This window comes from Dermochelys coriacea, chromosome 13 (genome assembly GCF_009764565.3).
Source record: "Dermochelys coriacea isolate rDerCor1 chromosome 13, rDerCor1.pri.v4, whole genome shotgun sequence".
Classification (NCBI taxonomy): Eukaryota; Metazoa; Chordata; order Testudines; family Dermochelyidae; genus Dermochelys; species Dermochelys coriacea.
Window position 1 is genome coordinate 4,152,891 of NC_050080.1, and position 14,208 is coordinate 4,167,098.

Genomic DNA, 14,208 nt, shown 5'->3' on the forward strand with positions numbered 1-14,208 from the left:
ACACCAGTCACTGAGAGGAGTGTTAGACTAGTGCTTCACTGTGTGTGTGGGGAGGTTGGATTTGTTCCTCATGCTTCATCTCAAAGCTCTGTGAAGTAGCATTTCTCATATTTCCCCAAACCTGTCCTCCTTCCCCTGTAAGAACAAACTCTGAGTAATGTGCTCGGATGCTGTAAAACACACTGGTACCATTAGAAACTGAAGATAAGTGATGACCCTAGTACTGTTTACTATGACACTAGCTCTATGTTTGTACCATGTGGCAGTATCTAATGGTAGAAGTGGGTGATGATAGATCCACCTTCTAATAGAAAACCCAAAATAGATGAAGCAGAAAAAGCCAAGAGGAGACTTTTGAATCCATGTTCCTGGACCAAACTCATCATAGGTGTCATTCCATTGAAGTCAGTGTGATTAGCTAAGATGGGATGAACATGGTCCTCTAGTTGCATTGTACTCCTGGGTGACTTCTGCACCAAAAATTAAAAATTCTGCACGTAATATTTGAAAATTCTACATATTGTCAAAATAGCGTAATGTAATCATGCCAGTTACAATTATTTTGGTAATTTATTTCAAAATATCTGTCAGCAAGTATGTCTGTAACAATACAGACCAAAAAAATACAGACCAAAAAAATTCTGGTAATTTTTTTTTTTTGACAAATAGATTCCTTACTAGGCATATTAATACAGAACTTTGTGTAATTCATTTAAACTACAATACAGAACTGTATTTCCTGCACTTTTCAGAAGCAGTGCAAAGCCTTTGGGGCGTCAGGGGTAACGGAAGAGCTGATGGAGAGGGAAGGAGCCTAGGAATGAGCCTGTTGGGTGTCGGGGGGGAGGTTTTTCTTTGGGGTTGGGGGGGATTGTTAGGGTGTTGGAAAGCCTCCCTCGTGCAGACCCTGTCTGACCCCAAGCCTCTCTGTCGGTCAGGCACTTTTGCCCCTATTCCCACACCTCTCCTCCTCATGGGTCTCTGCAGTCTGTCTCAATGCTGTCACCCTACTAGCTCCTGAGCCCATGCTCCAATTTGTCACCTCCACTAGCCATTCTGAACCCCCAGCAGTCCTGTGTGCCCCACTCTGTCCTAACCTGGCTCCATGGGCAGGGTGCTGTGATGAACTCTATTCCTGGGGGAATTCTGCAACACTGGGCATAGAATTTTATATTTTCCTGCATAAAATACATTTTGCCTCAGTAGGGCCACAGTTCTGCCTGTTGCCCACCAGAGGTCGCTGTGGTGCTAGAGCAGCCGGCATGACCGCAGCTGGCTGTTATGGCGCCACAGCAGCCTCTGGTGGGCAAAAGGCTGAACTGCAGCACTTCGTAGGCAAAATGGCTTTTGTGCGGGAAAATACAAAAATATATGAGACAGATTAATTCTCCATGTCCACAGATGCGCAGAATTCCCCCAGGAGTAATTTCGTGGAGATTTGCTCATGTGGTCCATTGCTTTTCCTCCTGTAGATGTTGACAGTGGTTACTACACGGTGAAATTTGAGTCATTGCTGCTGAAGGAGGCTGTCGTGGAGGGAGATGGCATCATGCCACCACTGCGAAGCAAGGAAGACTCTTCCTCTCCCGAGTCTGAGGAAGACAATGTAGATGACTCTGGCTATGCTAAAGGTAGACAAGGCAGAGAGTGAACTGCAATTGTCAGTGATCAAGGTCTGCCATTTAATTCAGGACCTCTTCGATCATTGTCCTACTTAGCAGAACTTTGACAATGTTTTTTACCTCTTGTTCTGCTGCAGGAGGAGATGAAAGGACATTAAGTATCATGTATATCACTGTCTCCAGTTAAAATCTCTGTGATGTTTCATGCTAATAATTTTCACTAAGCTGATGCAGATAAATAGCTTAAATGACAAAGAAACATAGTTCACCCCCAATGGGACTAGCGAGTATACTGGAGTGAAATGGGGTTTGGGAGTAGGAACCCCTGTGGTGGTGGTGCGATTTTGCTATGTGACTCTGGGTGAGCTAATTAATTACTTACTAAAAAAAGCTTTGAAAATGAAATGAAAAACAAGGAGACTTCAAATTTCCAAAGGACATTGCTAGGACACCAGAACATCTGCCTGTCTTACATATTTAAATGGCACCCATCACTGTAATACCTGAGCACCTTGAAATCTTTAATGCACTTCTCCTGTGAGGCAGGACAGTGCTGTTATCACCACTGTACAGGTGCCTCAGTTCCCTAGATGACTTGCTGAAGGTCACACCGGGAGTCTGGCAGAGAAGGGATCTGGCTCTCTCCAGTCCTAGGTTAGTGCCCTAACCACATCGTAGACACAAACAGGGAGTGTTCTGGGATTCTTAATTTTAGGTAAATAGATAAAAGTCTCCTCCGTGCCATTGAACCTGTTAAAAGTACGATGGAGGCACAGAATGATGTTCTTCGGCATGCTTAATTCTGCCTGATGAAGCTGTGAAATCTAGCCAGACCCCAGGAGCATGGAAAGGATCCACTAACACTGCTGGATGCTTCTGCCTGACTTAGGGGTTTCTGTGTGTAGTAAATAGGGATCTCTGCGTGAACCCCAGCATTTAAAACCCTGTTTACTCCTCATGCTCCTCACCTGGGCTGATGCATTAGGGAGTGGCTGCTCAGTGGGAACGGGGGGGGGGGGGGCAGAACTAATTGTACTCCGGAGGACTGAAGAATAGGCTGTGAAGTTGCTGAGTGCTTGTGTGGAGGGAAAGGTTGCTGGTTTTTGCAACATTGCTCACACTTTCGTATCTGCTGAGGTTTTCACTTGGTGCTTTGCTTCCTCAGCCTTACTGATCAATCTCTGTTTTGTGCTACAGTGATTGATTCGGAGCCCTTGGAGAATGGGGAAGTGGCTCCAGCTTGCAGTTCCTCCTTTGGTGGCTGGGAGGCCCATACTCGTGGCATCGGCTCTAAACTACTCGCTCAAATGGGATATGAGTTTGGAAAAGGTAAGGGCAGAAGAATAAAATACCCGTGGGACAAGAAGCCTGCATGTGTTGCCTGCTTCTTAATCCCAGCCTCACAAAGGGACCAGGGGCTTGTTCCTGTAGAGTGGGGGAATGGGGTGACACTAAATCCTCTGTCCATTGACAGTAAGTCTAATCAGCATTGCTTGGATCAGGCCCAAAATGGGGTATGCATTCAATTCTAAATGCAGGCTTACATGTGTGGTGGTGCTGAAATATGACCTAGTACAGTTAAGGGATAAAGTTTTTAATATCAATGTTTGGGGGGATGCAGGTGTGTGCGTGTTGACGTTCATGTTCAGTGATACATCGGTGGGGGCGATTTTAAAGCAATGGCCAAATGATTAAAGCTGTTAGAGCAGAGCTTTAGCTATTCAGCTGTCCTGTAGGGCATTAGGTAATGGGGGATCTGGCTCAGGGACTTCTAGCCCCAAACGCAGACTTCAAAGCCTGTGGAGCCAGCTTCTGATTCCAGACAAGTTGTGCTGAAGTTGTTCTGCTAAGCTCAGTGGGCTTGGGAAGCCAGCCTGCTGCCCATGCTTGCCTCCTGTTCTTGTGGAGAGACTGAACCTGCTTTTGAAGGGGAGCGTCTTCTCTGCTCAAGGAGGTGACAGTGCAAATCCAAGCGTGGCTTCGCTGCAACACCTCAGCTGCATGACCCTGTTCTGTATCATTGAGGTTCATGTGTGCGTAACAGTGTGAATCGTGTGTATGGGGGAAGGTGCATCTTATCTCTTGTCACTCAGCAGCGAATCTTGCCATCAAGTAGGTAGTGCAACACTGCTCCTGTTGACGTCAGGGGTAGCAGCATTGTGCCGCAACAGACTGTTTTCTGTTGTTCTGAGCCTGGTGGCTGGTGCAGAGGTGGATGGGAGGAATCATTGGTGGATGGAGAGACTCCACTGTTAGCATTTGGCTTCTACCTGGTGTCCTTCTTCCTCCCTCAGGTTTGGGGAAGAATGCTGAGGGCCGAGTGGAGCCAGTGCAAGCCATAGTGCTACCTAAAGGGAAGTCCCTTGACCAATGTGCCGAGATCCTTCAGAAGAAGAAGCTGGATCCAGCTAAGTCAAGGAAACGGCGAGTGAAGGCAAACCATGTTGGCTGTCCCTCCGCAGGGAGCCGCAAGGCCCCCCGCAATGTCTTTGACTTTCTGAATGAGAAGCTTCAGGGGAAGGGCTCTGGGGAGCAGGATGGAGGGATGACACCAGTGGAGAGAAACAACAAGGAGATCTACCATGCCAGTAAGAGCACCAAGAAGGCCCTCAGTGTCCGCCTCTTCCAGACAATGGAGAAGATTGACCAAACGCAGAAGACCATCAAGGGAATCCAGGAGGCCCTGGCACGCAATGTTGGACGGTATGGGGAAATCGCCGGTTGGGGTTCCAGAATGATTTTGGGTTGCCTGCTACTTAGGCTTTGGGTGGATCATGCAGGTCATGGGAGCTGAAGGTGAAGAGTTGGATTATGTTACATTAAAAAGTAAGAGTTTTGAAGAGGACTCAGAATGGGTACTCAGGGATGGTCTAGATAGAAAATATCTAATTCTGCCATGAGTGCAGGGGACTAGATGACCTCTTGAGGTGGCTCTCTATAGGAGAAGAGCTGAACTTGTACGAAGGTGTTTGTCACTGTTCCTACTGTACCCACTTGCATGGGAGGAGGCCTAGAATAAAGTGGTAGGCAAAAGCTTCCAAACCATGACCTGGACCAGATTGTGTGTCTGATTGCTGCCTTAAGAAGGCAAGGACCCCTGGGCCAGAATCCAAATTGGGGAAGAAGGAGAACCCTCCAGAGTCCTGCAAAATTTTCTCTTTGTTTTTTTACACTTATCAGAGCCATCCTTGTAGCATTTCTATGAGTAGTACTCTGGCAAGAACAATCACAGTTCTCTGGCTTATGTTTTGCTTGATATCTGACACTTCATGGCTCCCAGTGGGTCATTTACATCCACCCCACTGCTGAGACTGGGATTCCTAGCAGTAAAATGGAGATGTTAATGAGGAACCTTTGTTCTTAACATGCTAGATATCCTTAATGTGCCTGTCTTCTGCTTTCAGGCACAGTATTGCCACAGCCCAGCTGCAGGAGAAACTAGCTGGTGCTCACAGACAGCTGGGGCAGCTGCAGGCTCAGGAGGCCAGCCTGCAGCGGGAGCAGAAGAAAGCAGACACACACAAGAAAATGACTGAGTTTTAGTCTAAAAGGAAACTTGTTGATGTGATGTACTGGTTGTCATTATGTCTGAGCCAGCATTCAGTGCGTTGAAACCGGGATGAGCTGGGCCATCTCCTCTGGTCTTGGGCAACCCAGCCATGAAACTGGGGTGAAAAGCAGCAGTTCTCCCAAAAAAACAGATGCTGTCTGAGCTGAGCTTTCGTGGGTGGGGAGAGGGGGGAGTGAGTACTTGCTCAGTCCTGAAGGTGTTCAGAAGGCCCAAGGTGATTACATTGACCTGCTATAAAAAAAAAATAAGGCCCCTTCACCCTGCTTTGTTCCCTTTTCCCAGTTATCACCATGCCAGTTCTCTCCATCCAGAGAGTCTGTAGCCACCCAGGTGATACCATGGTTGTTCACAGATCAGCTGGTGGGAAGAACCATGGGAGCCCCATGGCCTGTCACTCTGCCTTGGAGACTCAGTGGGTTGTGCCTCTGAGTGTTTATCCACTAGGCTGGGAACCGAGTCCCAAACACATTTCAGCACTGCGGAAAAGAGAGTCTGGTTTTGGTGAAAACAAGGGCAGGTCACTTCAGCTATCAGCTTCCCTCTATCCTTGGCTCTGGGTGTCACTCAGGGACACAGTAGTCAATGCTGAGTTTGTCCCTATTAGTTCTGATGTTGCTGTGATATTTAGAGTAGCTCTTTAGAGCACGAGTACACTGAACAGAAAGAGAAGAGGCAGGTCCGTGTTAAGTTCTGAGATCCCCAGGCCTTGCACTATTGCCAGCTGGCTGCAAAAGTATTACTGAGTCACAAACTAGTACAAAAGGTTTAGCCCTCCCTGTGAAGTCAGCCTGCATGCTAATGGTGACAATATGGAATGCTGCCCCATTCCATATCACAACACTGAGTGCCAGAGGTAGGGGAATGTGGCAACCACATAAATAGCTAAGTACATAACAGGTCAGCTACATACCTGCCGGCCAGGAACAATACTACAGGCAGCCTTTTGCTTTTGCTCTGGCTGCTTTGAGTTTTTCTGTTCTAGATCTCTGTGTGAACAAGTAGGTTCTCCTTGTTATGAAACACCACAGAACCATACAAAATGACACGAGATCCAGGTGTACCCACCACACATACTTATCCTTGTGAAAGAGCTCATGCAATCCTGGAGGCAGGAGTGCTGAGAAGACTCTCCTGCCCTGCAGTGGGTACAGACAATCTCAAGCAGTTGAAAATCTCCCAGACAGGTTCTGTCGGTGGTGGCCAGTTCTTGCTGTAGAGGAGGTGTTGATTCTATCAGGCATTCTATGTTAGGCAGAGACCTGTACATTCGAGTGTTTTCTAGTGTACCTTTATTTTCTGATTCTGTAATTTTTGAAGGTGTCTTGAGAAAACACTTTTTTTTTTAAGTAAAAGATATCCGACTCCTTTTATCTTAGAAGAGACTTGTTTTGCCTTTTTATCTCCGCCTATCAGATGCCTTTGAAGGATTACAGAGCTGTCAACCTCAAGGGTAACAGTCAGGAGAGCTGGAGATGGTGCTTCCTTGGCTACAGGGGCAGGGCAATTGAATTCAAATGACCACAGTTTTCACAGCCTCAGACTGAGGAATGGAAGTTTTCTCCCCCCCTGCCCCTCCCCATGACTTAAGAGCAGCAAAGGGGACAGAAAAGGAAGTGAAGGCAAGAATGAGAGAGAGAAAATACATTTTAAAAAAAACGCTAACTTCTTGGCTACTTCAGGGATGCAGGAAGAAAATTAGATCTTTCGTGATTGTCCTTTCCTGAGAAATACTCGATCCTACAGCAATGGGCACCATCATAAGACCTTAAACAGGAGCTGAAGTTTCATCTCTTCTGTTTACAGTGTAAATGAAAGTGATGTGGATTTTGTCTTGAACACATCAGTCTCCTTCCAAGCCTGCAACTAATCAGCACCAACACCACAAGCATTATCATTCTATGACTAAGTATGGGTCTTCTCTCTGCAATGGGTTAATTCAAAGCTGCTTTGGGTTGAGAAATGGGAGACAGGTGGTGATGAAGGTTAACGCACTTAGCTTCCAAGTTACAGTTAGTGGTCTCATATGAGTGCTCTTTGTGACAATTTGTGGTAAGATTCACAGCTCCACATGGCTATCTGTCTCTGTTTGAGAGATCCGGTACTGGAAAAGCATGTCAGGGTGGTGGAGTCTTGCACGGGAGCTTCTTATCTTTTGCCAGTATTCATGGGCATGTCATCTTTCATTTATTTATTCTGTGAGAGTGGGCGTGTTAATTCCGTTATCCAATAAGCATAACTGCATTTTAAGTCCCTTAAATTTTCTAAGTGGTTTCAGTTGCCTCCTCACATACCGTCCTAAACAGTTTCATCTTGAGATGGTTGCATGTCAATGGTGGATAAAGCGATCTCTCTTTCTAAAGCATTTTGTGATCCTTCACAATGAACAATACTATACCAAAAGGTAACTTATTCTTTTTCACTGTATTAATTTACAAAACAAATCAAGCAACCCCTACAGGTGTGTTATGCTCCTGGGGGAATTCTGCGCCACTGCACAATGCAGAATTTTGCAGAAATTAATGTGCATGCAGTTTCCTTTCCCCCACAGAAATGGGCTGCAGTGCTGCTGGCTGCCACTAGGGGCTGCTGGAGCTGGTAGAGCCCAGCTCACACATAGAGGACACTGCGGTGGGGTGGGGAATAGGAGGGGAAGAGTAGAGAGTTCCTAGCAGCTGCAGTTCCCAAATGCACTAAGGGAAGGAGACTGCAGCATGCAGGAAACTCCACAAAAACCTTGGACCCAGCATCAGGCTGTTTCTCTCTCTAGATCCATGGGCTCTGAGGGGAGGGGGGTGGGCATCTGGGCTGGGGGGGTTATGGCTGGGCTCTGGGGAGGCAGGGAATGGATGTTTGGGCTGAGGGGGGCCCACAGCTGGGCTCTGAGGGGTGGTGGGTGGGTGTCAAGGTGGTGAGGTTCCATGGCTTGGCTTTGGGAGGGGGAGGGGAGTGGATATCTGGGCAAGGGAGGACCCCACAGCAGGGCTCTTGGGGGGGTATGGGATTCAGGTATATTGGCTGGTGGGGGCCTGCAGCTGGGCTCTGGGGGAGAGGGGCCACCTGGCTGGGCTTGGAGGGGGGTGTGCCAGAGAAACAGGAAGTGGGTTGTCATAGGGGTTTCTTTAACTCTACTCCTGGGGGAATTTTTTTGTGTCTCTGTATTGTTACAGACATACTTACTGACAGGTGTTTTGAAATAAAATTACCAAATAATTGAAACTGGTGTGATTATGTAGTGTTGTTTTTGACAAAATTTGCAGAATTTTAAAATATTGTGCGCAGAATTTTTAATTTTTTGGCACAGAATTTTCCCAGGAGTAAACTGTTATAGAAATAAGGTCAAGTACTGTTGAATGGCCAGCAGCGGGCGCTGTTGCACATAGTCCTACTGATCCCATCCACCTGCATGTTTTCTGCAAAAGCAGAGTAGAGAGAAAGTAAGTCAGCTGGGTGATATGATGACTTTTGCAGGCCAGGAAATGAGCTGTGGTATTAGATTGCCTGATCTCTCAGCTCAAAGGCATCTCTATCTCCGGCTGAAAATCAGGGTTGAACAAAGGAGCAGCCTGAGAAAGAAGCACAATCAAGATGTTTGAAACACTCCAGAATATGTAGTTCAGAACAGTCATATTCTGCAGTGCAAGGGGAGCAGAAATAGAAGGTAAGGAAGGATATGGAAGGAAGAGGATATGGATGGATTTCTGCTCTTCATGCTATTAGGCTTCTTCTGAGTCTTTGTAAAGTAAGTGCTTCTCATTTCTTACCAAGGAAACTCAGGTGTCCCCTTATCAACTACTGAAAAACATTGCTGCATCTCCTGTATCTGAACCAGTTTTGTTCATAACCCTCTAAGTATTGTACATATAATGTTAGGCTGGCACTGCTGGAATGGCAAGATTCTTGTTCCCCAATTATCTCTGTATTGGTCAGGTTACTTAACAAATGTCCATGTGTTAGTCACTGGCCAATGAGGGCTATCGGCTTTGTGCAAATTAAGATTTATACCCATTGGAGCATCTAGGCTTAAATGCACAGAAAGGTCCGCTAGCTTGATAATGTGTCTGGCATCTCATGAGTGGAACTTCACAGCCCTGCAGCTGACACCCTGTTAAGAACAGTGGGGGCTGTTTCATTTCCTAGTACCTGGCTTTCAGAAATGCTGAGTTTGGAATCAGTTGAAACTGGAGGCTCAGCACCTGGGGTGGAGGGGTGGGAGAGAAGAAAAGTCAGGCCCCTGATTGTTTGGGGTGAGCCACCTTCTTGTAGAAATCCCCAGCATCACTGACCACCCCACTGGAGTTGAGGTTGTTAGGGGTGGAGAGACTGATCACAGACATAACAGCATGTATCCGGGATTTCAAACTGTGTAAATGGAGGTTTCAGAAGCAGGTGAATGATTCTAGTACTACCAAACACATCTCTCTAAAAGCACCTTCCTGGCATACAGCACGACTCGGTATTTTGTAATTTGGCTTTCTATAAACATAGCAATGAGAATTCTCACCAGAACTGCTACCTTGCTGTTTCCAGCCCAATATTTGCATCAGAAACCTCTCTAGCAGTGCCTGCCTCAAGTTTTAAAAATACATACAGTTCAGCAGAAACAGTTTTATTGTCTCAGTCAGCAGAAGGGAGGCACAAAATAAACCATCAAATTTCTGAATCTCAAGGTTTCAGCCAGTTTTCCATGGTATTCAAGGTATGGGAGGGCAACCTAAAATTTAAAGCCACAGGCGTCTTTACCAAAACTTCTTTTTATTTTTTCTACTTATTCTTAGTGTAAACAGCAGCACCTATGCTGTGATCAAATACAGGGCCTAAGCTGTCAGGTACCTAATAAGTACTTGGCATTGGCCCAGCTCTGTATGGCAATCATTCAGAGTTTCCCCATGGACTTCCAGGGGAGAAAAGTTAGGCCAATGCTGAATGCTTTTAAAAACCCCACCCTACATGGAGCAGTAAGCACTGCAATCGGAAGTGTTTGTGCTTTTGTGCCCATAGCACTGGCCATTCTGAGACTAACCTTCATAAATCCAGCACAGCTCTTCAAAAACCCAAACACCACCACCCCCCGCCATTAGCCAAAGCTGTCACTCAGAGCCTGCCCATCTCCTCATGGGTTCTGTTGCTAAATTGCTGGCCATGTGCTTTTGTGCTCAGTTCAGGTTTGAAAAGTTCTTCTCGGATTCATTAGTGCTTTATCATTATTAGCATCCCATGATACTGGGCAGTCTGCAGTTCTCGTGGAAGTTAACCTCTATGGTTGCTTTTGCTGTTCTAGAAATCTTGATAAGCAGAAAGTCTTCTCCCCCCCCAATAACTCCCCCCGCCCCAAATCCCTGAGAGCTGTCAGCCACAGTCCAGCTGATGATCTCTGGTGGTGCCCAACTTGTGACCTTCCTCTCTCCTTCTCCTCCTCCTCAAATAACAGCAAAAAGTTGAGCCAATATTTTGAGGGATTTTGTGGGCATCTCTCAAGCTGCTATTTCTTAAATGTAGATTCATGTTCATTGATTTTTTTTTTTTTTCCACCACAAGGGACCATTCGATCATCTGGTCTGACCTCTTTTACACAATCTATAGAATTTCATCTCATAGTGAATTTCATTTCATGTAACATCCAGCTAGGCTGCAAGATAAGCCCTTCTTGTAACTGCCAAAAAAAAAAGGGGTGGGGGGGAAAAATCAACAGCAATGAACTGTTTTCATGCTTGATTAGCACCTATCTTTGCATGCTTTTCCCCACTAATTCTCCTTGTGCCAGGGTGTTTCTGTATTCTGAACACATGCTAATAATGTAATTGCCTGATCAAAGTTGCTATGGCCTGTAAAGCTTGTCCTCTGTGCAGCACTGCTGTACGTCTTTACCTTAGAGAACAGCTGCGGGGCTGGGGTCAATAGCTTTATTGCCAGGGAGCTTAATTGCACATTTCAAAGTCCGTTTAAGGACTTGATCCTGCAAACCCTTAATTGTGTGACATGCCCTTATGCATGCAATGAGCCCCACTGACTTCCATGAGGCTACTCACAGAAGGAGAGACTCCTCATGTAAGTAAGGGTAAGCAGAGTCAGCCATTAAATTTTAAAATTTCAGATAACCCCCATTCATAGTCCATAATGCTGATTCCAGCCTCCCAAAAGTGTTTTTTCTCAAAAGTAATCATACTTTTGTCAACAGATGTAGGATTCCCCTCCCACTCCTCATTCCTGCCTTGTTCTTCTGTTTTTTCTTAAATTCATAGAGTTTGAGGCCAGATGAGAGCGTTATCTCATTGTGAGTTCTGGGATCATTTTTTGCTGGTTGAGTGTTCTTACTGTTTTTGTGCTCAGTTTGTATTTGTGATTTGTATTTTATGGAATTATTGTACAAGGCCATCTGGACACTTGATGGGCCTTGAGGAAATGTTAAAATCTGGCTGAAAACTTTTCAGGAAGAAAGCTGCCTATAACATGAGGCGGGGGACTCGGCTCGCTGGTGCTACATAGACAGTAACGTTTACCTACTCACACTGGTACGTTGATACTAAAGCAGGGATCGGCAACCCTTGGCATGCGGCCTATCAGGGTAAGCCCCTGGTGGGCCGGTTTGTTTACCTGCAGCATCCGCAGGTTCGGCCGATCGCCGCTCCCGCTGGCCGCCGCTCGCCGCTCCCGCTGGCCGCCGCTCGCCGCTCCCGCTGGCCGCCGCTCCCGCTGGCCGCCGATCGCCGCTCCAGGCCAATGGGGGCTGTGGGAAGCGGTGCCCAGCACGTCCCTTGGCCTGCGCCACTTCCTGCAGCCCTCATAGGCCTGGGACAGTGAACCACGGCCAGTGGGAGCTGTGATCAGCCAAACCTGTGGACGCTGCAGATAAACAAACCGGCCCGGCCCACCAGGGGCTTACCCTGACAGGCCGCGTGCCAAAGATCCCTGTACTAAAGGCTGTATCTGTATTATAGGGTCCCAAAGCACTGGGTCTTCCGAAAACAGATGGAAGTAAATATAGTGGTAGCTCTGTGCAGCAAAAGAATAATCTGTAAGCGTGCTATAGTGCACATCCGACACTGTGTTCGTGCTTCTGGACTGCAGCTACACTTGGCAGCCTTGGAAGGCTGCTAAGGGGTGAAAAATATTAGAGGATGTATAGTATGTGTGCGTGACCCAGTACCCGTCGATTTGAGCATTAGCTTTGCTTTGCGGAACCCACGCTCTAAGGCTGCACTAGAACTGTGCTAGCTAAGGGAACTGACTTGATATATGCCATCGTGTGCCAGCAATGCCCCTCTGCCATGTACATTGGTCAAACTGGACAGTCTCTATGTAAAAGAATAAATGGACACAAATCAGACGTCAAGAATTACAACATTCAAAAACCAGTCGGAGAACACTTCAGTCTCTCCGGTCACTCGATTACAGACCTGAGGGTGGCTCTCCTTCAACAAAAAAACTTCAAAAACAGACTCCAACAAGAGACTGCTGAATTGCAATTAATTTGCAAACTGGATGCAATTAATTTAGGCTTGAATAGAGACTGGGAATGGATGAGTCATTACACAAAGTAAAACTATTTCCCCATGTTATTTCTCCCCTCCACCTCACCCCCCACCGTTCCTCAGATGTTCTTGTTAACTGCTGGAAATGGCCAACCTTGCTTGTCACCATGAAAGGTTTTCCTCCCCCCCCATCCACTGCTGGTGATGGCTCATCTTAAGTAATCACTCTCCTTATAGTGTGTATGATAAAACCCATTGTTTCATGTTCTCTGTGTGTGTATATAAATCTCCCCATTGTATTTTCTACCAAATGCATCCGATGAAGTGAGCTGTAGCTCACGAAAGCTTATGCTCAAATAAATTTGTTAGTCTCTAAGGTGCCACAAGTACTCCTTTTGTTTTTGCAAATACAGACTAACACGGCTGCTACTCTGAAACCTGACTAAAATTAGAGTTTGTCCTGCAAGTATCCCATAAAAGAACTGTGTCCTCAGAGGGAGAGGCAGTATTGTCTAGTGAAAGCATTGAAAGGGGAGTCAGAAAAGTCAGGTTATCTTCTCAGCTCTGGCACTGACTTGCTGTCTCTTCGGGCAACTTACTTAACCTCTGTCTCAGCTTTGCCATCTGTAAAACTTGGAATAATTCCTCTCTGGGTGTTGAAGCTTTGGTCATTAACATTTTTAAAGGACGGTGAGATTCTCAGGTGGCAGGTGCTGTCCGAGGGCAGCGCTCTTTTGTTTGTTTGGGCAGGGATTTGTCGCGCACATTGGCTTGTACCTTTGGGCGCGTAAGCCTGTGAAGAGATCGGTCAGTCTATGGGAGCTGTGGCTTCCTTCGGCTCCCATTTCTCAAGTGGCTTCCCCAGGCACGTGGCCTTCAACTGCCAAGGAAGAGTTGAGGGCCTCTGTTTCCAATGTGATGCGGCTGGAGATTGTGTTGCTTTGTTAGGAGGCTGATCCTGGAGCTGCTGAGTGCACTCTCGCTGTAATCAAGGGGAGATGAGGGAGATCAGCACCTTCTAGGATTGGGCCCTAATTTCAACGTGTGGGGCTGACACTAGGGCCTGCCGTGGGCTGATTGAAGCTGGGTAGTTGCCTGACTTCGTTTTCCTTTTCTAGGTACTTTAGTATTGGGCAGGGTGACGGGGCAGTTAGGAGGCACACAAAGGGCCCAATCTCACGGCTGAGCTGGTTCTTTCCCCTCCAGGGATGCTGTTGAAGGTGTGCACTTCTGCTTTGCCCAATCCAGACTGCGAGTTGTTTTTCTAGGTAGTGAATCTGCCTTTGTGCCGCCTTGTCTGTTGAGCAGCAGCTGTTTCATTGCCTGTCCTTCTTTCACTGACTTCTTTTCAGCATGGCAGCTACAACGATGGGAGGTTGCCCTAAGTCATTCTCTTGCAACTCCCATCCTTCCATCTGCATGGGGGTGGGAACATGCCCATAGAGGCTAGGGGGTCAGGAAAAGAATTGTGGATGCTGCTGGCAGCTGGGGAACAACTGCGCTTTGCCACATCCTCTGGGGAAGGTGGGATTCCGGAAAGAGCCCT

The 14,208-nt window shown here is 46.9% G+C and overlaps 2 protein-coding genes across 4 annotated transcripts in view; both read left to right on the forward strand.

Annotated features, from left to right (window-relative positions):
• ZGPAT (zinc finger CCCH-type and G-patch domain containing) overlaps positions 1-6,568 on the forward strand; it is a 10,032-nt gene extending 3,464 nt beyond the window's left edge. The window contains exons 4-7 of the mRNA XM_038369759.2: positions 1,473-1,631; positions 2,820-2,951; positions 3,917-4,325; positions 5,027-6,568. Of these exons, the coding sequence (XP_038225687.1) occupies positions 1,473-1,631; positions 2,820-2,951; positions 3,917-4,325; positions 5,027-5,165 (839 nt within the window). The 3' untranslated portion in view covers positions 5,166-6,568. The remainder of the gene's footprint in view (positions 1-1,472; positions 1,632-2,819; positions 2,952-3,916; positions 4,326-5,026) is intronic.
• A 1,831-nt stretch (positions 6,569-8,399) lies between these two features.
• The window catches only part of LIME1 (Lck interacting transmembrane adaptor 1), a 38,554-nt gene continuing 32,745 nt past the window's right edge, over positions 8,400-14,208 (forward strand). The window contains exon 1 of one of the 3 annotated variants that reach the window (XM_038368987.2): positions 8,400-8,932. The gene's annotated coding sequence lies outside the window, so the exon portion shown is untranslated. The remainder of the gene's footprint in view (positions 8,933-14,208) is intronic. The other 2 variants (XM_038368984.2, XR_006275472.1) reach the window with 2 other exon arrangements.